General features: G+C 37.1%; 3 protein-coding genes across 5 annotated transcripts; 2 read left to right on the forward strand and 1 right to left on the reverse strand.

The window, feature by feature from the left end:
• The first annotated feature begins 330 nt into the window (after positions 1–330).
• Positions 331–1,001, forward strand: LOC134649218 (uncharacterized). Its single transcript, XM_063503937.1, has 2 exons — positions 331–556; positions 827–1,001. The coding sequence occupies exons 1-2, from the start codon at positions 371–373 to the stop codon at positions 959–961; spliced, it is 321 nt and encodes a 106-aa protein (XP_063360007.1). The 5' UTR covers positions 331–370; the 3' UTR covers positions 962–1,001.
• A 717-nt stretch (positions 1,002–1,718) lies between these two features.
• On the reverse strand, positions 1,719–22,244 carry LOC134648756 (uncharacterized). 3 transcript variants are annotated; one of them, XM_063503280.1, is made up of 28 exons: positions 22,082–22,244; positions 20,708–20,769; positions 19,367–19,500; positions 18,609–18,756; positions 17,592–17,711; positions 16,829–16,919; positions 16,273–16,392; positions 15,240–15,424; positions 14,432–14,549; positions 13,404–13,536; positions 12,867–12,985; positions 12,553–12,665; positions 12,111–12,320; positions 11,476–11,587; positions 10,400–10,517; positions 9,610–9,749; positions 8,871–8,993; positions 8,343–8,435; positions 6,887–6,994; positions 6,475–6,545; positions 5,698–5,838; positions 5,119–5,277; positions 4,759–4,859; positions 4,496–4,682; positions 3,950–4,141; positions 3,086–3,191; positions 2,458–2,593; positions 1,719–2,019 (listed from the first exon to the last, which is right to left on the reverse strand). In XM_063503280.1, exons 1-28 carry the CDS (start codon positions 22,106–22,108, stop codon positions 1,871–1,873), a joined length of 3,516 nt encoding a protein of 1,171 aa, XP_063359350.1. In that variant the 5' UTR covers positions 22,109–22,244; the 3' UTR covers positions 1,719–1,870. The 3 variants fall into 3 exon arrangements, with proteins under 3 accessions (XP_063359350.1, XP_063359353.1, XP_063359351.1); XM_063503283.1 differs by lacking the exon at positions 16,273–16,392; XM_063503281.1 differs by lacking the exon at positions 8,343–8,435.
• Positions 20,749–23,342, forward strand: LOC134648769 (uncharacterized). The gene is made up of 3 exons (XM_063503324.1): positions 20,749–20,797; positions 21,601–21,657; positions 22,694–23,342. Exons 2-3 carry the CDS (start codon positions 21,607–21,609, stop codon positions 23,201–23,203), a joined length of 561 nt encoding a protein of 186 aa, XP_063359394.1. The 5' UTR covers positions 20,749–20,797; positions 21,601–21,606; the 3' UTR covers positions 23,204–23,342.
• The last annotated feature ends 1,778 nt before the right edge of the window (positions 23,343–25,120 follow it).

Consider the following 25,120-nt stretch of genomic DNA (forward strand, 5'->3'; position numbering starts at 1 on the left):
GAGCCGCTTCCGTTAGCGACACGGGTATATTTACCTAAAATATTTAAATCTCAGCTCCTGTTTCGTCTTAACGTGTCAACATTCACATTCATCAGTCTGCGTGGCACCTGCCATCTACAAACTTTTAAATGCTATTCCTAAATACACTAAATGTATTGGTTGACATGTAGTTTTTGACTTGTCCACCAGAAGACACAATTTTGTAAGCCCGCAATTAACTACCGAGAAAATGACGTCTACACGCGACGCAAACGCACCACATAAGATAACTCCAAATCATTTATAAGGACTCCGCGACCGTGAAGATTCATAAACAATACCGACGAGTTATAGTTCGCACGTATCAAAAGATAGTAGTGAAAAAACAACAATGACGAATCTTATAGTATTGTTGTTGGTGTCAACCCTTGTCTTCACAAATGCAAGGCATATACATCCCCCCGAAGAGCCGCATGCAAGACATCAAGATGTAGAAGATATATGTGAGCATGGGGCTAAGAAAGCTTTAAAAACGGCGCCGATGGGAGAAGAATACATTAATGTGGAGGTAATAGATGTACATTATTAGCATTTTAAATTTAAGAACCTAACCAATTTGAACCAATTTGCCTTCTAAAGATGACAGTTCTAACTTAAATGCATACAAATTTAACACCGACTATTTTTGCTCTCTTCAAACCATTACTATCGGTTTTTAATTTTCAATATCTTATAGGTTAGCTACCATAATTGTGTAGTCTAAAATAAGACGGCTAAGAAGCTAAAGTTAGGCCGAGACAAAAATACTATAGATTTTTAAAATAACCGACTTGTGTTATGTTTACAGGAAATTCCACGCAACATTAAACCGAACCGCTTCGTGCCACTGAACAACCCGATATTTTTTATGGGTCACACGCCTTGTCCCGAGGAGGGCTTCAAGAGGGACTATTTGGGTATCTGCAGGGAAGTCTGGGACTAGCTGGACCAACATCTATTTAGCTGCTACCAAAAAAAAATCATAATGACTGGCCGACGAATAAAAACTGGGCATGGTATGCTTTCTAATTTCTATCTCTTGGGCATATGTTCAAGTCATTTTCAAATGGTGCGAATTTTTTTGAAAATAATAATAAATTAATGCTTAGTGGTTTGTTCTACACTAAGTATAAGTTGCTTTATATTAATGTGATATTAGTTATAAGATTTAGTGAGTCTTGTTCGTGTATCATGGACATGGCAAATATAAGATAAGTTGTAAGTAGTGTAAGCCTGCCACATGACTGAGAAGCCAATGTATTTACGAAAGTTGGCATAACAACAAACAACTTCATTTACAAGGCGTTTCAGTCTAGCGGCAAACCTAGACTTTGATGTTCGATAAGATATGCTGCAAAAGGTTAAAAATACTTTATCACTTCTTGTAGAGATAAATATTTATCAAGTGCTGTGGAATATTTTATAGTTTGTCAATGATTGTAAAGAGTGCTTACTGATTATACTTAATAATAAATATGATCGTGCAACACTAATACAGGAATTTATTTTAACTTAACCAACAAGCGACCAAAAAGTCAATTTACCAAAAATATTACAAAAATATTCAAAATTAAATATTATACACAAATTTAATCACAATCTAATTTAAGACGCGCACAAAAGCTTAGGAAAGAGGTTTTTTATTGTATACTGCATCAAAACCAATGCTTGCCAACCTGTAATATCTCTACCAATTTTTCCCTTTGCTTTGTTTCAAGAATCTTATACTACTTTAAAAACTCACGTTCGGAGGATCGCAATTCAACGCTTAACAAAACGACGGTAACTTTGAGCCATCCCAACTGCCAGGTTTTCACATTGAATGAGGTTTTAGTGTAGGGTTAAGGTAGGGTTACATGAGCGATGCCGGTGGTAGGGTGACGGCGCCGTGTCCAGAGAGAGGCGATGGCATGGACGCGACACCCCTGATCCACGCCTCGCGTTCACAGCAGAACGACTCCACGTTGTTCAGAGCGCGCATGTAGATAGTTGTAACACCGCCTGGATAATCATTCAAATGATAAATACCGAGGCAACTGATAGCTCGGGAATTTTCAGTAGTTACATGTAATAAAGCTAGAATATTGTCAATTGTCTGGAAACATCTTCGATTATAGATATCCTTGTATTCCGCTACGTCCTGTTCCGGGTTTTCCGAACACTGTTGTTAATTTTATATCAGTAATAAATAAAATATCTTCAACAGATAAATTTACGAGTAGTGGTATCAATAAATTTTCAAAACAAGTAGTAAAGCTTGTTTTGGACATTATTATTGTTCTTCACTAGGTTACAAGAGTTTTAAAGTTATATTTTAGTCATAAAAGTCATACATTTTCAGCATCAGAAGTAGCTAAGCAAATATGCGCGTGTAAGTTTGTTTTTAACCCTTCGCTCGCTTAGTTATAAAAATTGCTGCTGATTGTGACTCTTACTGACCTATGATGATCATCTGCGTGCCGAGGTACGCGAGGGCGTGCCCGTGGCGCGGAATAGACATCTCTGTCTGCTGCTTCCAGCTGCGCGACTTCCAATCCCAGTAGTCTATAGCACCGACACTGCTCGCAGTTTTCTCCTAAATTACATAATAGATAACAGTTTAGAATGATTCAGGGTTAAATTCACTAGACTTATATCGACCGGGATATGGAACGTGATTACCTTTTGTATTATTTTCGAGCTCCCGATATTTCGACGCGCGACACGCGGATCACGGTCCATATCCCGGTCAATATAAGTCTACATAATAGATGTTGCGTACAGAAAATGTGACATACTCTTCACTGACCGAGGCCTGAAACGACCTTGCGTCTTCGGTTCCGGCCTCGGCTACTGGAGGGTATAGTCACTTTTTCTTTAGTTTGTATGACATCTATTTCAGTTTCTACTACCTACAGAACCTTGTAAATGTTAGCAGGTGTTGGAAGTCATGATTAAATAAAATGTTTCTTTTCTTTTTGTCCATAAAACATATTAATATGTAGGCCATTGTGTTTTGTCAGACGTACACATTTCGCTAACGGTAAAATAAGTAAATCTTTACCACAAAAACTTGGCATGAACTCACTTTCTCGGACACTTTGCCGGCGCCTCCGACGAGGTACAGTTTGTCGTTCATCGCGAACAGCGTGGAGAAGCAGCGCGGAAACCGCAGGTCGTAAATAGCCGTCCACCTCAAAATTGTATCAAGTTATATATTGAGTTTAATTTCCGACTCATTTCGTACCTTGTCCCAGTTACAATCAATATGAAAGTCGCTCGAGACCTACTATTATCACTGTGAACAAGTACAAAATGGGTAGGAAATTAAATTCTTTGACTGTACAGTGAGCTGCAAAAGTGCATACCCACTTTAAGAATGAATTTAATTCATAAAATGGATATGCTTGCACTGTTGCAGTGCTGTGTGTATACTTGGAAAATCTGTCTCGTCAATCTCACACTTATCGATTTAGGACATTTTTCATTCAGATTGACATGTGCGTTTATATACCTACACGTTTAGCCCTGGTTTTCATAGATATATTTTCCGTACCTTCTGTTGCCGTTCCTAGAAAACTACAGGCAATTATTACCAATTATTATCAATATAAAAATTACGAACTATGCAAGATCTAGCAGATGCTAAATTGCTAAGTACGTAAGTACCCCAAATGAATGACGAGATGAATGTGCGCGATGGATGGATTGATGGTTGCGATTAGGGTTTGCACGACGGATCCGAAATGTATGGGAATATCCGCGGATCCGGATCCAGATCCGGATAATTTCATACATTTCGGATCCGGATTGCAAACCCTAGTTGCGATGGATCCACTTATCAATTGAAGTGCTTTCCACTGGCCTTATACTTCGAATAGAAACAAATGACTGGCAAGAGCTACTAAGTAGTGTGGTAAAAGATAAAATGTAAGTAGGTATTCAATCTTACTGGTTAGTTTCCGAGTTGTAGCACTCGACGACCTTGCAGACGGGCCGCTTCTTCTCGCCGGTCATACCGCCGGCGACCCAGATGTACTCTCGGTACTTGGTGGCCGCGGCCGCCATGCGAGCCACGCCCATCGAGCGCACCTCGCTCCAGAAGCCTGTGGCCGGGTCGAACTTCTCCACAGAGCGGAGAACTCTGCATAATGATTGCAAGCGTATACATATGTTAATTTACATAGCACTTAACTACAAATTGTAAAGAACTAATCTGAAAGATGGTAGATCGCAATGGTTTTTTGGATTAAGGTCTCCATTAAAACTCGAAAATGGTGTTTGCAACAGTTTTACCGTGGTTGGGTTTATTAATAAAGCATTTAGTAAGCCTTGGAGACAACATAAAATCTTCAAACAATGGACACTACATCCGGTTTACTGCGCTCTTCATAAGTAACATAATGTTATTTTAAAGTATGGTACACTTTGAGTTTATATTACATTCGCCGAACGATACGTTGAAAGGCGAGTACATTATACGTGGTCTGAAATTTACCTCCCCTTTTTATCCTGTCCCCCTATGGCATACAGAGCCATCTTGTGGACGACGAGGCCGAAGTTCTTCCTGGGCACGGCGAGGCCGGACTCGCTGAACCAGGCCCGGGTGACCGGCTCGAAGCTCCACACGGTAGACACCACTACTGATTTGCCACGTGTGTCATCGTCCCGAGGATCTGACCCACCTGAAGGTATTTGATTATATTCATAAAAAAATAATACTAATCAATTATAGAAACTAATATAGAAACCATTTCATACCAACGAGATAAACTCTTCCTCGCAGGAAAGCAACTGAATGGTGATGTCTCGGCTCGGGAAGTTCTCCGACGATATCCCAAGTGTTAGTTACTGGATCGAACCTGTGTTCAGACGACAAGTTTATTCAACGAGCGAGTCACCGGTGAATATATGCTGATAAGCAATAATGTATCAACCCACATTCATTTTGCAATAAGATGGCAACTCAAAAAATTGACGTTTAAAGTTGACATTTTATTACAAAATTAATGTGGGTTGACACATTTTTGCTAAACAGCATCCTTTATTTTGTGCATACTCTGCAGGTTTTTTTTATTAAAGATCATGATTCAATTTTGTTTCTGTTTTTTTTTGTATTACCTAAATATATCCTTCCCAGTATTTCTCCCGAGGCCATAATTAGCATGAGGGTCGATGCCTCCAAACACTAACACAGTTTCTCTGTTGTAGTTGAACAGAGAGCCATCGGCAGTGTAGATCTTATTAGTTGGTCCTAGGACAGATGTTGATAATTTATTCCTGAAAGTGAAATGTTTCTAGTTAAATACGTACCTTATGAATTTTAAATATAACAAATAGTTTTCGTTGTATTTACATAACAATATTTGAAAAGCCAAATTTGAGAAATAGGGAGTTGTGTTTTTAACGTAAGTTTAAGAATTTTATGGTGTGTTTGGCAACTTAACCGAAATACATTATGAACGTGTCCAGAAACCAATTCTTTATAGTTTAAAAATCAATGATCCATGTTTCCCCGCGGTTCAAAGTAACCCCAGTTTACTGGTTCGTATTCGTATTGTTATGGGTGTGAGTAATTAACTAATTGTGTGTTGTGTTTATTTATAGTATGCGGTGTAACTTGAAGTCCAAAGTACCTATAGAATAAGTATCTATAATACAACAATGCAACATCATGAAAATTAAAAATAGGGTACCCACATATTCTTCCTTGCCAAAGATTCCTTGGATTGGTTGAAGAGCGATATAGTGGGACTCGTGTTGTTCTGTCGCCCCGGCGCCGGCGCACTTGCTGCTGTTGCTGCCTTTTGAGCACTCGACGATGCCGCCTCTGTCTGCGCCCTACAAATACTCGTAACTGAATGGTAAATGCAAGGTCCTTGGAATAATTATCAGGTATCACTTTTCCAAATCTCGTGCAACTCCAAGTTAGGTAGCCGAGTTTATCCCATGCTATTTAGGATGATAATTGATAACAAGTAAGCGTTAAGATCCCAGAGACCATCCAGAATACTTTTATATGACGCCTCTGTCTGCGCCCTACAAATACTCGTAACTCAATGGTAAATGTAAGGTCCTTGGAATAATTATCAGGTATCACTTTTCCAAATCTCGTGGCAACTCCAACTTAGGTAGCCGAGTTTATCCCATGCTATTTAGAATGATAATTGATAACAAGTAAGCGCTATGATCCCAGAGACCATCCAGTAATACTTTTATAGGAGCTTGAACTTCACATTTCATAGTTCTGTTATAGTCTTAGACCATTGTCTTAGACAGTATGTATGTCTACGCATTAAGGGGCCCACTGATTAACAGTCCGCCGGACGGTATCGGCCTGTCAGTTGTTCGGAACTGTTAAATTTTTGTTCTAACTGACAGGCCGATACCGTCCGGCGGACCGTTAATCAGTTGGCCCCTTTAGGTTGTAAATACGAGAAACACAGTTACAGAGTAAATATAAAAAGTTTTACTTACTTAGTGCCGGCCATAGCAGCTGTGGCAGCAGCCAAGTAGGCTGCCGCTGCGCTCGGACGTCTCTCATAGCGCTGTAACAAAGGAAGCCTTCGAAACCTGCTAAGGAATTGGTATCTGACACCGTACGCGGGGTAGAGCGTCATGTTTCATAAATAAGTTTTTGTCAAAAATTTCATCCCCAAACACAATTAGGTTGCGTATGGCGTTGTTTTATCACAGAGTTCCTATCGCCACACCCTATCTCCATCATCAGATCAGCTTGATAATAATGCATTGTCATCCGACTTACATATTGTATGAACATTTTCAGCTTCATCGGAAACCGATTTGATTACAGATAGAGAGATAGACAACGGGGACAGATGAAACGAAATAAAAGCTTGCTAAAGCTAATTATTTTTTTAAATCTTACAAGCATTATGTGTTCAGAGTCGCTTGTGTCACTCTGGTTGGTGTTGAGTTCTTCAATGGAGTCCTTCTCTGGCGGGTCGAATGCCTGCTCCCGCTGTTTCGACGACAGCTGTAAGACCATCGTTTATAATCACATTATATTTGTCCTTCATGCGGGTGCATGTTATGTGTAGCACCATTAAGAACCGGTTAAATAAACTATAGCAATATACCGGTTCAATAAATCGATCTACGCGATAAAAGAAATGGCAAACATCTTCTATGGGACAATTAAAGGGGCCCACTGATTAACAGTCCGCCGGACGGTTTCGGCCTGTCAGTTAGAACAAAAATTTGACAGTTCCGAACAACTGACAGGCCGATACCGTCCGGCGTCCGGCGGACTGTTAATCAGTGGGCCCCTTGAGAGTCGCCAGCAAGCTCGGCCGAATTTCACCTTTCCATATAAACGGAGTTTCGTTCTCATTTGGAAACTACGTATTGGATTATAATGACACTTTGCACATACAATAGCATGAGTTATATCTAATTCTGTAATTAGTTTATATAGCTCAAGTTTATAAAACAAACGAAATAGAGCAAAAACAAGTTTTGTACGAAAAACTTAAATTCGCTGTATCCTAATGTAAGTACAAAGTTTCAGAGCATTCTAACTACTCTTTTTAAAATGAGAGCGTAACTACGTTTGTATGGAGAATCGAGCTTGCCGAAGACTCTCAAAGCTACATTATAAAACACTAAAAATATATGTAGGTATAGTATAACTATCAGTGTTTTGAGGATGAGACATAAAAACATATGCGGCCAATTGGGAACCTCCTCTTTTTTAGAATAGGCTACATGACTAATTTTCATTTATGGTATCAATGGATTGGGTTTGTTTTTAGGATTTAATGTCTATATGGGACCCATTGCATTAAAGTAACACAAAAGTCAGAAATTATAGTCAAAGGCCGACAGTCGCACTTCGCTCGCGAAGCGCCCTTAACAAAACGATAAATGAACGTGACGTCAAGGTCTCTGAGAGCCCATCTTAACGTATGGACAAAACAAGAAAATTGCGTTTTTGTCGGTGAAATATTGCGTTTATGTACATAGTTGCTATACAATATTTTTTTTTGATAAAATGTAAGGAATCGAATGGTACCCTTACTTTTATCGTTTTTATAGTTTAAAAAAAACTTAAATTTTGTAACTTTCAGGTCCTGTATTCTTGTAACATTTCCATATTTTATTTTAATGTATAGATTATTGTGATAAATTGCTTGTTTGCTCTCTATTTTACTAGAAATTTGTTATAAAATTCAATAATTGTCATCATCCCTATTCGGATGAATATGCAGTTAAACGGCACTTTTTTGAAATACCTCCGTAAGTTATGATCTGCCGTCCGTGAAACTATAAAAAATAAATAATAAGTTTAAAATACTCGTAAATAAATAATAAAAAAATGGTACATTATCTTGTTCCAACAGACACATCTGAATCTGTTGCAGTTGCGGACGGTGCGCGGGCAGGTGGAATTTACTTTGTATAGCTCGCTTTCGATCCTATAGTAAGAAAACATTCACGTTATTATATGTTTAATTATAAACTATCGTATAAGTAGTGGGTATTCCTAATAAACACTAAAAATAATGATTACGAGAATACTTACTTATTAATTAGGAGAAAAAAACACTCCCAACCTTTTTATTTCCATTCGGTTACCATTTTTCATAGACTTTGTACGAGTATGACGGTAACGCAATGGAAGGATCGAAAAATGTTTGGAAATTAAAGGGCAAAATATTTTTCTCCCGCAAGATCTCGTGATTCTGAGAACTCAAATTTGAAAAAAAGTGTAGGTACCTAATACCTAAATAGTGTTCTACTTAAAAAATATGCTACATTCAGAACTATTCTGGGCCACAACGCTATTCAAAAACGATGGTTTTTTTTTCGTAAAATGGATGCTCATTTGTTTCCAGTGACACTACTCGTACCTCTCTTGCCTGCTCGCTCCTGCCGTGCAGCACGGTCCGCATCCTCTTCATCTGCATCGCCAGATCTTCCTCACGAGGGGCCGTCGACGGAGACTGGCCCGAAGGCGGACTACGGTCTTTATTCTATAATATTGCAATGTTAGATGACAACAGAAATAGAGAAACACTTATTGTAGGGAATCCTCATACTGCTTCTCTCGCCTCGAGCAAAAGAAACTATGTTTCTCTTACCGCACATAACCCTATGAGTACCTACGTGGTTTATGTTGCTTTTACTTTGAAAATTGACCAAGTAAATTTTAAAACTATCGGTTTTGCAAAGCTTTTGCATCAGTATTACAGTTATTTTGCAACGATACCTACTACTGGGGAATTTAAATAATACGTAAAGTTTATGTGCATGTATCCATTCAATTGTACATTTCGAAAATTTTAGGACATTTAGGACACGAAAATTAAATAATAGGCATTAAGTACTTAGTCGAAACCCTCGGTTTTGCCACAAAAGCCTTACTCGATGGTGCATAGTGACAACATGTGTATTTAGTGTCATTATGTGAATCAAATTTTAACCATTAAGCATAAGCAACTTTACTAAAAACTTGCCTATATGTAGGTAGTCGAAAATCGCTCGACATGTTCTATTCCGTACCGAGCAGCATCATTAAAATCGACTTAAAATTCGTGAGTGACCCTAATATTATTTGATAGATTAAGCTGTTAACGGTGAAGGGCCTACCTTCCTCTGATCCATAAATAATTCGCTCATAGGAAACTTTTCCTTATCTCCCGTGAACCCTTTAAGCGTCGTTGGCAGAGGTAAGTCCAGTTTCGGTCTTCGTGAGTCCATTATATCAGCGTCCATACCGCGAAGACTGCCTACATAAACATGTTATGTTTAAAGCTGTTTTGGCTGGATTGCTATCTTAAAATATACAGGCTGTCTAATTTTAAGTACAATCGTTACTGTAATGTAGAAGTGGTCATAGTCATAGGCTCGCTTTATTTATGAGTTTTAGGTAGACAACTAAAAATATTGGGGCTATTTAGAAATTGAAATTTAGATCCCATTCACACATTGAAGAGGGTCTGTTGAGGGACATTGATAAGTGATTAGTGCGAGTTCGCCGTACAGCAAATGTATGAACTCACACTAAACACTAATCAATATATAAACATACCCTCAGTCTTGTTTAGCAGTAAAAAGCAGTAGAAAATATATGGACTTGCACTTAAAACTAATCCACGAGTAAATCTGGCCTTAGTAGTCAAATTACCCACTCATTCACATACAAAATCAACTGTTGAGAATGATAAATTCTAGATGGAAGAATTAGGGCTCATATAGACGACGCGCGAACTCGTATACCTACGATTTTAGTTACATTGCGGACCATTGAGGTTACATTAATTCAGCCTACCGATCAAATGACACAATGTAATGAAACTCGCATGCGAGTTCTCGCACCGTCTAAATGAGCCCTTAATGTAATAGAATTATGACTCAAGATAATAGACGATATGGATACCGGGCATGTCATCATTTCTCCGTGGCGGTTGCATGAGGGCCATCTGCTGGTAAACTTGGTCTTTGGGCGCCATGAACTGTTCAAGGTATTTCAGGAAGTCCTTGAACGTGATATGATTCTGTAAAGGTGATGACATTTATCCAAATGTTATTTTTCATTGATACGAGTATTCCTAAAGTGCGACTATATTGTAAGCAATGTCTACGCGTGCATTTTTAGCCCTTATTTATAGCAATGTTAAATATAAAATTAAAATTGTATTTAGGGGTGTATTTATATTTTTCCTGTAATATTATGTGATGTATCAATATAGCAACATTAACATTATATAAATAAAAAATAGATTATATAAATAAGAAACAGGATAAGTACCTAGATGACAATGTATTTAAAATCTTAGGAGATTTGATGTATAAGCACCACTCTCTAATATACCTAAATGTAGCAAATTAGAATCAGCAACAATGACAATTTGTAATAAATTCTATGAAAATAAACGATCATAAATAGACACCGATTAAGATAAGAGTTAAAGATTTTAGGACATAAATATGTACGTAACACAGTATTATTCTGCGAAATTAATGTTTTGGGGCCAGTCATGTGGGTAAACAATAGATAAATACAGCGGTTTATTGGGTATTGTTCACCAATTGGCCGTTAACAAATCTAACTGCAGACAGGCTTGGTTTTCCTTATTGTCATGCTTTATTGATTTAGTAAGTACTTATTAGAACTTGCGTCAACACATGTTTCTATGTATTGGGTCATACTTTACGTGTAAATGATTATGTAGCTGAGTATTCTAATGGTAACTCTTCTACTAGTAATAAGGTCAGCCGTACAAAATGATGACGAGTAGGTACCTATCTACATTTTTGTGTAAGAGACCGGCAGCTTATTGTATATTAAACATCGAATTTATTACAAAAGAATAACCTAAAGATCACGATATCGTCAGGTCGTTTTGCATAGGTACCAGTGTGGGTACCAGTCATTGATATAGGTACAGCACGTAAGCGTCACTGCATGGACGTTTCAAAAACGCCTTAAAATTTTAATAATGTTTTGTTTACCGTTTCTTCTCCAATCCAATTCCTTTCAGCTGGTTCCGTGAGACCAAGAACATCTATCCAATGGTAATAGTTCTTGGAGTTGTTGCCGTACCAGTATTTTATGATGACGTAGCTGTAAGCAGAAAATCACTCTTAAACTAGGTAGGTACTAAATATTATTTGTAATTACCAGCTCCCTAAGATAACTTCTCTGAATACACGTAATTGTGTTGTTAAGGTCATCAACTTAAAAAAACCCAGGTAATTTCCTCGCATCAAACAATTAGCACTTTGGTGCTACCTGGTAACCCACTCCCACCCACTTACACCAGCCCTTATGACGTTAGGTACTCAAAAAAATCCGTATGATTCATTACGCAATCTTTTTAAAATGAAATCATTAAGTACATACTTCAAAACTAATATAGTGGGACGTGTTCCCTGACACAATTTCTTAATTTTTTTACAATAGTTTAATTATGTAGAAGTGGACAAGTTATATAAGAATAATAGGGTACATTATAGATCGCAACGTATCCGTATGGTGCCCCGGGATCTTCACGAGGTGGGAGTTATAATAGAACTAGGTATTTCACTCCAATTATTTCAAATGTTCCTAGTTACAGATAAGCTCGGCTAGTCTTTACGTGACTTACGCAAGTCCATCGTCGACCATCTGCTGAACGTCAGGGTCGTTGACGATCTCCAGAATCTCAGCGTTGTCGGGATTCCGCTTGATGTCGACTAGCTGCCAGGGCGAGATTAGGCCGAAACGCACGCAGCGCATCACGTCGGCTGCGTGCCGTCGCCGCTCCGGCCAGTCGCCGTGCAGCCATCGCACTCCAGCCATTAGGACTTCTATCTCACTGAGACAATTATTAAGCGTTGAACAGTTTGGTTTTAATCGATATCAGAATATTTGCGTCAAAAAAGGCAAACAGATGAAACTTGAACGAGAAGTCAATGAATGACATGTTTTGCATTGGTGATAGAATTTTAGGAAATTAGATATCCCATTTAACAGAATTTATTCCGAACCCCGTTCATTTTTCTTGCACCAATTATTAAACCCTTTATCTACTATCAAATTACACATACCTGGTGACGCAGATGTAATTTGATCTTAAGAACATTAAGATCTCATCCAATTCTAGACCAAAGAAATCTCTCGATGCCACCAAAGGTAGGAAAAACCTTTGTACCCGTGGTACCTGCGGGCACCACGCATGGATTAAAAAGTAAACGAAAAACAACGATCAAAATCAAATAATTTTGTAGATAGGGGTATCCAAAAAAGGACTGTTTGTCCCAGGAGTGCACATAATCAGATTATTTACAAACTCGAAGTATGATACCTATTACCTGCTATTTTAATAAAAACTTTATCAACTCTTTAAAATAACCAATTTTACCATTAAATCCATGACTTCCTTGATGCCTTTTGCCCGTGCTTCTCGAAACAACGCAAATGCCGTATCTTCGTTTATCAAGGACTCGTTAGCAATGAACGCCCAACATTGATCTTCTAAATCTATTGATCATATAAAAGTTAAAACTATATATCCTTTCATAGTGTGTACACTTAGGGCTCATTTAGACGGCGCGCGAACTCGTATACGATTTTAGTTACATTGCGGACCATTGAGGTTACGTCAATGTCAATTCAGCCGACCGATCAAATGACGCAATGTAATGAAACTCGCATGCGAGTTCTCGCACCGTCTAAATGAGCCCTTATAAATATACACAATGGATAATTTAGTTAAGGAGCTACAGTGCGTTAATTGGGCTTTGCCTGGGTCCACTTGTTCTTCTCTACTTTGCATGATTCTGGGCGCCCCTTTATAGCCAATTTTAGCTCAAGTTGGCTTTTCGCATATTTTATCTTACGTCCATTGCCAGTGTGGCAGTATAGGAAGAAAAAAATAAATAAATAGAATCTACGTAACCTTTAATAGCCAGAAACTGTGCTGCGCAAAATAGTGCCAGTATATTTTCCCGTTTAAGTACCCGGTTGCTTTCCGGTCCGCTGAAAATCATCCATTCATATAACGTTTGAAACGCCTGTGGCGTGACGCGAGCCTGAAATAAAACCATACCTATCAGTCCACTTTTCTGTTAACGTTAGAGGGGCTCCACACTGATTGACCTGGAAACGTAACTGAGCCGGGAGAACAGTAAATTGCGAGGTGCAGGTGAAAAACGAGAAGCAAGTTCATATTTTGAGCTTTCGTGCGAAATTTGTCACGAATTTTTTACATTCGTGTGTCTTTTTAGGGTTCCGTAGCCAAATGGCAAAAAACGGAACCCTTATAGATTCGTCATATCTGTCTGTCTGTCTGTCCGTCTGTCTGTCCGTCCGTATGTCACAGCCACTTTTCTCCGAAACTATAAGAACTATACTGTTGAAACTTGGTAAGTAGATGTATTCTGTGAACCGCATTAAGATTTTCACACAAAAATAGAAAAAAAACAATTAATTTTTGGGGTTCCCCATACTTCGAACTGAAACTCAAATTTTTTTTTTTCATCAAACCCATACGTGTGGGGTATCTATGGATAGGTCTTCAAAAATGATATTGAGGTTTCTAATATCATTTTTTTCTAAACTGAATAGTTTGCGCGAGAGACACTTCCAAAGCGGTAAAATGTGTGTCCCCCCCCCCCGTAACTTCTAAAATAACAGAATGATAAAACTAAAAAAAATATATGATGTACATTACCATGTAAACTTCCACCGAAAATTGGTTTGAACGAGATCTAGTAAGTAGTTTTTGTTTATACGTCATAAATCGCCTAAATACGGAACCCTTCATGGGCGAGTCCGACTCGCACTTGGCCGCTTTTCTTATCAAGCGAAAGTCTAGAAATTAGGTTCCGAATCGACGAAGTTACTAGAGAGGTTGCTAATTATATATTTGGTAACGTATTATGATCTGATGAAGTGTGGTAATTCTGTTGCATAAACAAAACTTACTGCTGGCAGTGTAATATCCTTTTGCGTGTTAGCATTGAAAAATGCCGAATACACTTGCAATACTATGTGATGACAGTGGAATTCTTCATCGCCGATGTGAATTACTGTGTCGGTGTTGCTAAAATTACAATTGCACGATTATCGATCTATTTGATCAGTAGAATGGCCGTAAACGGATAAGTTTTACAGGGCGGGAAAACACACCTTTTACTGTTGGTACTGCGTCATCGGATGACTAGTAAATCAAGCAAAAATATTTGATTTCTGGGTTTTTTTACAGTGAACAATTATTATCAAGTAGAAACGATGCAATTCTAAGGCAATAATCGAAGGGAAATTAATAAGCTCAAGCCATTTATAAATATGTATCACTTTTTTTACCACAATCGCAAAATTGGTTACATTTTTGGTATCGTAGGTAGTTTAGCTGTATACGTTTCATATAACAGTGTCGAAGCAAGCAGAATACTCGTAAATAATGGAATTAACATATATAAAATCAACATGGGTAAAAACTCTGGTCATGGAAAAAATCCGGGATAAAGTACATTGTGTATTAAGGGCGGTAAACTACAATAGTCAAACGAGTGTAAATTGAAGCTTAATTAACATAAGTTCGTAATTTCTGTATCACTTGTGGGACATACAATGTTTTTTATTATCCACTTGTGAGGAAAAAAGGGAAATAAAATTAAAATTCAACCTAATTTCTTACGTACAGCCCTAGGACGAAATTTAGCATTTACAGACCGCATCGCCTACGTGTAACAACGCCGTTTTCGAGCAAGTGTGATGGAAATAATCTTACACGTAGTTATGTACACGTCGATAGAACTCCTGAAAGAGATCCTGTTTCTTGGGTAACTGGACTCGCAGCCAGTCCACCGGCTCGTACTGTGCGAAGCCGAAGCTCTCCAAGTCCTTGCCTTTCGCATGTTTCGCTTCGGACAGTTTCGGCTTGCCACCACATTCGCTGTGACATGTGCCCGATGGCTGGAAATGTATAATTTGATTTGATATACAATTTTATTTGGATTGGGTACCTACCAACTACCAGTCCAATCTCTTAAACATGAAATTTGTAATACAGACGGAAGCCACGTTTTTCACCTTTTATCAGAAAGAGTCTTCCTATTGGACCACCACTGCTACAACTACAGTGTAGTTACTACACAACTGTACTAATGTGCCGTCGGCAAGTTTCCAAAATGGACAAATTTCCAATTTGAAAAATTACGAAACTACTGTCTTTTTGTATAGGAAATGAATACTAAAGTTTCCTTTCAAGTGAAATTTTCCTAAAATTTCCGAGAACTTTTCCAATTCTTTAGACACTATCCGCAAATTGAACATCTGTAGCTAAAACTGTAGCTTGTATAGTCAGCACCAAATAGATAGTGACGGCCAATGGTTGAATATATATTGTATTGTGACTCATGCTTATTTTTATGGAAACAAAAGTATCAGATATATTTGGCCACGTTGACTGTAACTGTCGTTCTTGCTCGCGACTCCATACATATAGTGCGACAAGTATGAAATCGCGCGCGAGAACGCAACTCATGCTAGCCGGTCAGGTGTCATTTCTTAAAAGTTATTTACATAATTTTTGAAGAAACGCAACATATTACCTACAAAGTTAGCTAAGCTATTTCATACACACAAAAACATTTACTGCTAGGAAATAAGGTCTACGAATCAGTTCGCGACAACACACTAAATAAACGTGACTATCGAGTTATAACTAGTTAAAGGCATAAACAATGAGATTCAACATTGATGCATCATGAGATTTGTCTGTCGCATTCTACGGACGAAACATATTAAAATAAAAGACTAACGTCGTTAATTTCGCTGTCGTCATCCGGTTCGCCTGCTGCTTTTCCTTCAAATTTTACTTTTACTTTAGCCTGTGTAGGGTCTGCCAAAAGAACGCCCACGGTCGAAGACTGAAATACTACCTGTATACAAATAATATCACAAAAATGTTACTCTCCACATAAAGTTTATCTACATTATTGAATTTCTTACACTCGTCAGATATCCAACAATAAGCAATTGCGAGCAGAGACTGCCTCAGACCAGACGTCATGGTATCAATAATAAATATTTCATGTCGTTATACCTACATATTTTGGAAATATGATACTTATATGTATTAAGTAAAAATTTTGCTCGCTTTTAAATAAATATTGGTAAAATTGAGTTCAACATCTTTACCAGGCACGATTGAGAATAAGGTGTTGTAAATATATTTTTGACCTAAAGTCGATCTTATGAGATAGGTATTGGTATAATCTAATACCTTTAAACGAGCAATTCTTGTATTTTTAAATCTGGACACGCTTCCAGATTTAGTTATAAAATATTATTTATTTAAAATGTTGATTGTAATACCTGATTGGATTGCACCTTTAGATTACCACTCGGAGTGCTTTTGAAGGGAAACATTTTGCGCCTGTAGGCGTCATGATCAGAACTCTCCGCGCTGAAATATATAACCAATCATCATAGGCAAGGTTAGAAAATTAAAAATATTTATTTTTAAGCAAAATATGTGACGAATGCGTTTGTTACTTCTGGCATTTTTAATATGTCTGTCAAAAAATTCTACCAATAAGTAATAATTGTGCAGAAAATTTTTCGGAAAGTATGAACGGTGAAAAACATGTATCTATTCGTATAAATTATTAGTGAGTGACATAGCTACTACTTATTAGCTATGCCTGCGCCATCGACCGTTTGCGATTCGGTCTATTCAATTTACCTTTAAAAAAAAAAACTTGGTTTATGCTTTAAAAAGCATATCATGAACCTCTGTCACTGTACCCTTTTCATGCAAATAAATGATTTATGAATTATCAAAAGCGTTTGAAAAAATAAGGTAAAAGCAGACAGACAGACATGATGAGTACATGACTTTCGCATAATGTCGGCGTATCCCCTACATTTCGTTAAACTGTGGAAAAGGCTCTATGTGTAGTATGTGTTGGCTTCGGCTACCGAGCCCGTATAAGGGATACGAATAGAAGTATGGTTGGTATGATGTCATTGGGATGACAGCAACATTTGATTGTCAGTTGTTGTTTACGTGTTGTCTTCAAAGCTTATAATGTGATTCAAACAAAAAGAACTACGTATTTCGGATAGAATAACGCACCTGGAGTCCTCCGGGTGGCTACTTTCGGGCGCTAAATCTATTTGGTTGCTTTGAGCGAACTCCTTAGCAAACTTTGAACCATACGTGTCTTCGTTCATCGCTGTTTTCTTCTTTTGCGACCTTATGCAATAAATAAGCATTATATTACAATACCTATCTACTCTTAGCATAAATTACGAACACAATATAGATACCTATTTGAGTTTTCTAAATGTTCCAATGAGATCCATCACTTATAAAATTGCTGTAAACGTAAGGTCTACAGCAATTTTATAAAAGAGGATCTTGGCCTCCGAAACGAGCACACCACTTTTCCCGATCCACTGCACCACACATCACCCACTTTTACCTACACATCTGACCTGTCAGCGAATGTGGTGGCCTGCCACATGCTTAATTTTTAGTGTCGTAATTGTAACTTAGAATTCCGCATGAAGAATACCGCATGTTTCATGAAAAGCGTAACAAAATAAGGGTCAGGCTTTTATGGCTTTATAAATAAGATCGTGTCAAATTTTCAGAAATCGGTTATTGCGAACCATGGTATATAGTTGCTACAAATTAATTATAGAAAACCTGGCAACCTAAAAAGGGTATTGCAAGCATTCGTATAGCTATTCTTATTTTCAACGGCGTGCACTCTTGAACTGGTTCACAATCCCAAACTAAATATGAATTTAACTCGTCATAAACACCCAGATTATATAATACGAGTAAATTGTGACCACCTGACTTATCTTAACCAATTTAATATTATATACCTACCTGTAGACTGTTGTGTTGTTATGTAACTAACCGCCTTCATTTAGATATAAATAGTTGTAAATATGAAAGGTACCTAATTGACGTGTAAAACTATGTTTTATAAAGGAATAAATGAAATGAAATAGCTAGGACTAAAAATATATATACATATTAATATGAAATACGTACCACTTGATATGTACAATCAGAATAGTTATTTATACAATTTTACAGCTAAGAAAGGTGAAATAGTACTATTTAAAATCTACACACTTTCCCTTATGATTCCACGACATGTGAGTGTGTGCAGTGCTGGACGTAGAGTTCGAGCAGTACTTCACCACAGCGTCTCCTGATTGCTCATAGAACGATTTACTACTGTATCTCTGCACTGATATACCGTTTGTTTGTTTGACAAAGCCTAAAAAAACAAATAACAATATTTAACCACAAATTTTGAACAGGAAAGTTCTCAAGTTGGCCTGTAACTTGGCTAGTTATCATAGTATAGCGACAATACCAACCTAAGTATTAAGGTTTAGTTCCTTATATTGGATTGCTATATCAGGTGGTAGTTAGATAAGAACTAAAACTTAGGCAAAAGCGAGTAAACAAGTGCGTCCCGACTCTCGACGTCGACGGTATCTCGCGCGTACTTAAAATCGAATTCAATAGAAATGGCAAATAATGTAAACATATATGACAACCTAATACTTTGACGAAGGTTGTTTTCATTGAAACATAAATAATTAACATATATTTTAACTAGACATTGATATAACAAATAAATTATTTAAGTGTAAAAACTGTTAGTAAAGTCACGTACGGCTTGTCATTAAAAAGTGCGAGATAACGAAATAATGAAGGTAAATTGGTTTGTTTACATTATTTGCATTTTCTATTTTAGGTACTCTACTTTACTTTACTGTCACCAGAAAACTCAAAAAAAAAATATGAACAGGAGAAGGATAAGGAGTAATGGTTTCTGAATTACATTATTGTAAATTACCTAGCTACTTTACAAGACTTACTGCTGTCGCTGCAGTTGGTGGCCAGCTCAGAAAAAGAACAACTCCTGTGAAGTTTAGGCCGAATGACGATGGAATATATTTCACTATAATTTTCGAGCGTGTTCCGAAGTCTTCTCTTGGGAGCAATTATAACGCTGCAAGATTGAAGTGACAGCTTAAAATGGTGGAACTAGCAAGCCAATAGGTATAAAAGATCAATACGGGTACCTAAGTGTGGCGATGGCGTAGGGACAAGTGTGGCTGGCTTTCTCATTGGGGCCTGTTTATACATTGATTAGTGTTAATTGGGGGTTCATACATTGGCTACTTCCTACTTGCGCTTAGTGGCAAATGTATGAACTCGCAATAAACACTAATCTCACTAATGAATGTGTAAACAAGCCCAATATGACGGTCGACAAACCGTATGCCACACTTATCCGTATGTCACACTTAATCGTATTGACCTTACTTAAAATTGTATTCGAAAACAGGAAGTTGAAGATTAAAGTCTCAACATTATGAATGTGATGACGACGATAGGTATACCAAGAGCATTGTCCGATCTGATATGGGATGACGGATACGACCACAAAGATATAAAAAATGCCTTTTTATATTTATTTTTTCTTTTAATAATTTGTTTATTGCTGAAAAGTACCTAAAGTCTATTTTTTTATTCCGTAGACTAAAATGACATTTCATAGTATGAAATGACACATGATGTTCATACTATGAAATGTCATTTTAGTCTACGGAATAAAAAAATAGACTTTAAGCGTTGTTGCAAAGTTGTGCCATAGATAGACCACTCTTTAGTAGCTGTCTTTCTTCAAGAGTCCAAGAGCTCTTATTCTCGTAATAATAAAGTCGCGTCAAGATCATTTTGAACACCTCGCCTCGCCCGCTTAGCAACTTCTGCTGCTGACTGTACGGACAGACAATGTGAAAACGGTCTAAGGGTTCCTGGCTTACGGCGAACTGGTGAAAATTTTGAAGTAATATATTTGCTACTCACCTGTATATCAATTTGGATGTGCTGAAGGAAATTTTTCGCAAAGAAAGACACTGAATTTTATTCCTATAAAAAAATCCTGGATTTTTTTAAGAACTTTCCAAAAGGTGTTTAGGAACTTTTGTTTAAGGAGTTAGTTACGAAACTAGACATACATACTATGTATCGAATAGGTATCGAATAGGTAATTATGTATGTATTGTATGTGTATGTCTATGCTAGTAAACTATGTAAAAAACCAACTTCTTAAATAAACGCCAAAGTTAATTAGGTAGTAACAGGTATTTAAAACAATATTTATCTATTATGTTATACGTAGGTATGTGAGAAGAACAATAAGCACTTACTCGGGAAATCGGCGTATATAAGAGCTGTTTCTTACATGAGACACTATTTCTGCATCATATATCTGAGGAAGACGAGATCTGATAAAAATTGTGAGTTATAAATAATTAAATAGTAACAATAGTATACGTAAATCACCTACCTCTCGCGTCGAATAATGGTCCCTATGAAAGTACAATTTTTATAGGAAATAAGAGTGCTGTTAGCTATAGGTGTTAGGTACGTAAAATGTGTGTACCTACCTACTACACATTTTTTGGAAGTTTAGCGAATAAATTTCTTTAGAAATCCATGGTAAAATCATACCTATTCTATTCTTCTAAGCCCAACCTAAAGGGAATTGTAGGAACTCTGTCATAGGGGAACCATCATTTGCCGCGAGAGCTATAATAATGACGAGGCAATATGCAAAGTTGATACACACCGGCTGCCTATTTTCAAGACAATTAAGTACCTTAAACTAGTACCAGAAGAGTGACACCTCGCCACTGGAACTTACCTAATGAATTTTACGTGAGCAACAAATATATTGCTGACACGGACTAAGAGTTCTACGTAAACTAACGATTGCTAATAAAATTAATCACGTTTCTTTCTTTATTCGTTTCATATGATGATTAAAGATCTCACCATCAGAAGCCAACAAACAGTAGGGTGTTTTAAGTAGATTACTTAATTATATTGACTCGTTAATTTTTTTCGCTTATGTACATTTATTGATGCCTGTTCTTGTACATTTTTGCTATGACTAGTAAAAAATGTGTTACCTAAATGAAATGACAGCCCCCAGCCCCCATTTAGAAAGAAGACTTCGGAATGTCACCCCGGGTTTTCTCTCAGGGATTTCGACTAACCACGCGACGTTAGGTATCTAATGGGTAGAAATCTGTTTCAGATCGCAATGCGGGGCTTCAGGGTGGCAGGCATTATGATACTACTGACAGTCATCAACGTGAGCGTGAGTATCATGAGAGTTCGTCTCAGCCAAAAATGACGAGCTATCGGTACTCACAATGGCTTAGATCCGGAATTTCGCATATCCCGATTGAACAGATATTTAATTACACAAACGGGTCTACCACGATATAGTTTCATTGTTTTTACCTTAAATTCCGGCGTTTGTGTAAAAAACGCGAGAGTTTAAAGTGTTATATTGGAAATACAGATATTTGCAAATAGGTATTCAAAAACATTTATAGGGATTTTTTTACTAAAATTATATGAAACTAGGTACCTTTAATCATAAATGATACAATAATACACTTAAAAAAGTATTTTGACAAAACGCCGAATATTCATTAGGTGTTGGAAGTATAGCGTGAACCTGTTAAAATCGATGTAGAAGTTTTATACGCAAATAATAATGTTGGACTTACCTTTTCTAAACTGACGCTCTTTTTCATTTCAACGTCGATGACAGTGTACGAATATTAAAATCATATTGTGTTCAATATTTGCTAATGGCTAATAAATAAATAGATTTGCCCACAACTCTTTGAAAATTTTTGACAGTTGAAGTTTTGAGTTTCCGCAAGAATCAATGACAAGCTCGTTTCGCTGTCAAATACGTTGTCTATGGTTAAATAAATTTTAAGTATTTCCTAACTTTTCAGAAATGAAAAAGTCTACAACTCTGGGAATAAATCAGATTATTTTATCAAATATTTTTAAGTTAATGTCCGTTTACGAAAAATATAGGTACCTACTTATTTATTAAAGGTAGGACCATGTTAACTCTGCATATCATTTGCGACTCAAAGCAAGCAAATATACCTACCTACTTTATAGAGTTGTTACTGCTACATCCGTACTTTTTCTCTCCGTAATAAGTACCTAAACCATATCTATTTTGCAGCTTTTGAATGCTAAATTTAAACATTCTGGAGTCTGTGCGGAAAGAGAAGAGTGGCGGAATGTATGGGACCAATACATTCCACGACTCTTCTCTTTCCGAACCGACTCTATCTTACATACTTTACATTTCACAGACTTTATGCAATGGGGCGATAACACGCAATGATCGGCCTAATAAGTCAGCAACTGTGCTTGGACATGGTTCAATAAAAGTGCATGATAGACCTAATGGAAAAGATACCGTACTTGATGGGCCTAACGGATCAATAAAAGTGCTTGATAAAGGAAAACTAACCGTGCTGGGTGGACATAAAGTGCGTCGTGACATTCGTGAGGCCAATGCATCAGTAATAGAACATCTTGGGCCTAATGCACCAACAGTAAAGCCTCATAGCTCTATACGACGCGAGGCTAATGCAACAGTTATATTGCATCGTGTGCCTCTCACGCGAGGAAGATCCAGACGTGAGGCAAACACAGAAAAAGAACCCAATACAGTGAAAGCATCAGATGTCACTACTCTGAAGCCAGCTACTACGACACCAGCACGTCTAGGGAACATGATAACTGTACCCGACAACTGTCCTGATGGAAAGAAATACGTGAACGGAGAATGTCGGGAGATTTGGCAGTTATCTAGATAGCAACGATAAATATTTTATTAGCAACGAATCTCAACTTCACTATACGATTATGTTTAATTTACGGTATTTGCATTTGCAGGCAATGAAGATATATGAATTCTGTAACAATAGACTATTTGCTTAGTCATTCATTTAGTGTTAGTGTATGATGTGTATCTACTTCTGACAAATAAATTTAATAAATAACAGTATTGGTCGAGTTGTCTCTTTTATATTAAAGTCCTTCCGTCATGTGGGTACTTACAACAATAGAAGGTGTGAGTTTTATCAAAGATAATTTGAACTCTATTATTTTTATTAAGGTCCAGTTGCATCAACCACAGTTATATAACTTATAATACTTTAGTATGTAATACCGTAAAAAATATTTCATTTTTAAAATAAAAGTTGTATATACAAAATAGAGACACCCTACGGAGTCAATGCCAGATAGAATCTCTGCGAAAGGAGAAGAGTCGTGGAATGTATGGGGCCCAATACATTCCACGACTCTTCTCTTTCCGAACAGACTCTAGTCCTAAGGTGGTGAACCTGATAATATTTTTTTTTACATAGGAAACATTGCAGAGTTGGAAAAACATTGCAATCATCACACCTAAAACATAGGTATATTTAAAAATGAATATTAAACAAGGCTTAAAATAATTTAATTCAATTCAGTGAAGTGCGAGTCTGACTCCCGATCCAAGAGTTCCGTACATTGTACAAACCAAGTTATAATACCTACTAGCATAATAAAAATACCTATATAGTACCTATGACTCTTTCTATATACCACTGACTGTCTATAAAGTGCACGAATGGTGCCTATCTTCCCCTACATTCTTCAAACTTTGTAATAAAAATGTATCGCTGTCAAATGTGGAACGTGTACTTTAAATCAACCAAAAAATTGGATACCTGTAAATAAACAATCAATTTACCACGCTATAGTGTGATAAATGTAGACATCATAGCAGATTTATATAAGTGTGACAACATTAGGGTATAAATAATACGAAGAGAACAAGAAGAACTCAATCGTTTCTTGCAGAAGATCAGAAATTATTGTAAGTACCTGTAAATAATAATAATAATTTGTCCCTTTTATTAGCAAAATTTATAAAATCATGAGGTCAAGCAAAGAGTAAAGTAAGTATATAGGTAAAGAGAGCCCTCTTGAAGCATTTTATGGAAACTCATTTGAAAGCACCATCTCTGATTGTCCGCCGAAACTAAGTATGTATGTGTGCGTGCACAACTACATATGCATCCATACGTGTACTTTCGCCCCACATAATATTAAGTCTACTTGGGCGGTTTACAAGTCAATTTTTTGTTTGATTTCTTGTAACTTATAAAAGATTTTTGATTACAAGATATCAAACAAAAAAATGACGCGTAAACCGCCCAAGTAGACCTAATATTATGTAGAAAAGGGATTGAAGAGTGGAATGAATATACGAGGGGCGTTCAATAAAAAGTGAGAATGAGTATGTTATATACAACTTTTATTAAATAATATTTTATTTTTCGACATATTCACCTTTTAGCATAATACACTTAGTATATCTTTTTTCTAAACTTAAAATTCCATTCTTCAAATTTCTTGCCTCTCGGGTATTCCTTCAATCTCGGAAATAGGTAGAAATCACTAGGGGCGAGGTCTGGTGAATACGGAGGATGCTTAAGGATATCGAACCCAGCATCACGTATTGCAGCTATTGCAACGGCGGACTTGTGTGCCGGTGCATTGTCCTGATGGAACAACACAATTTTCGAGAGTTTACCTTGCCGTTTTTCACGGATCTCATTGCGCAATGTTGCTATTTGTTTGGCATATAAAGTGCCCGTAATAGTGGCTCCATGCTCGAGATACTCAATCATTACGACCCCTTTACCATCCCAAAAAACAGAGCCCATGACCTTACCGGCAGA

This window comes from Cydia amplana, chromosome 6 (assembly GCF_948474715.1).
Source record: "Cydia amplana chromosome 6, ilCydAmpl1.1, whole genome shotgun sequence".
Classification (NCBI taxonomy): domain Eukaryota; kingdom Metazoa; phylum Arthropoda; class Insecta; order Lepidoptera; family Tortricidae; genus Cydia; species Cydia amplana.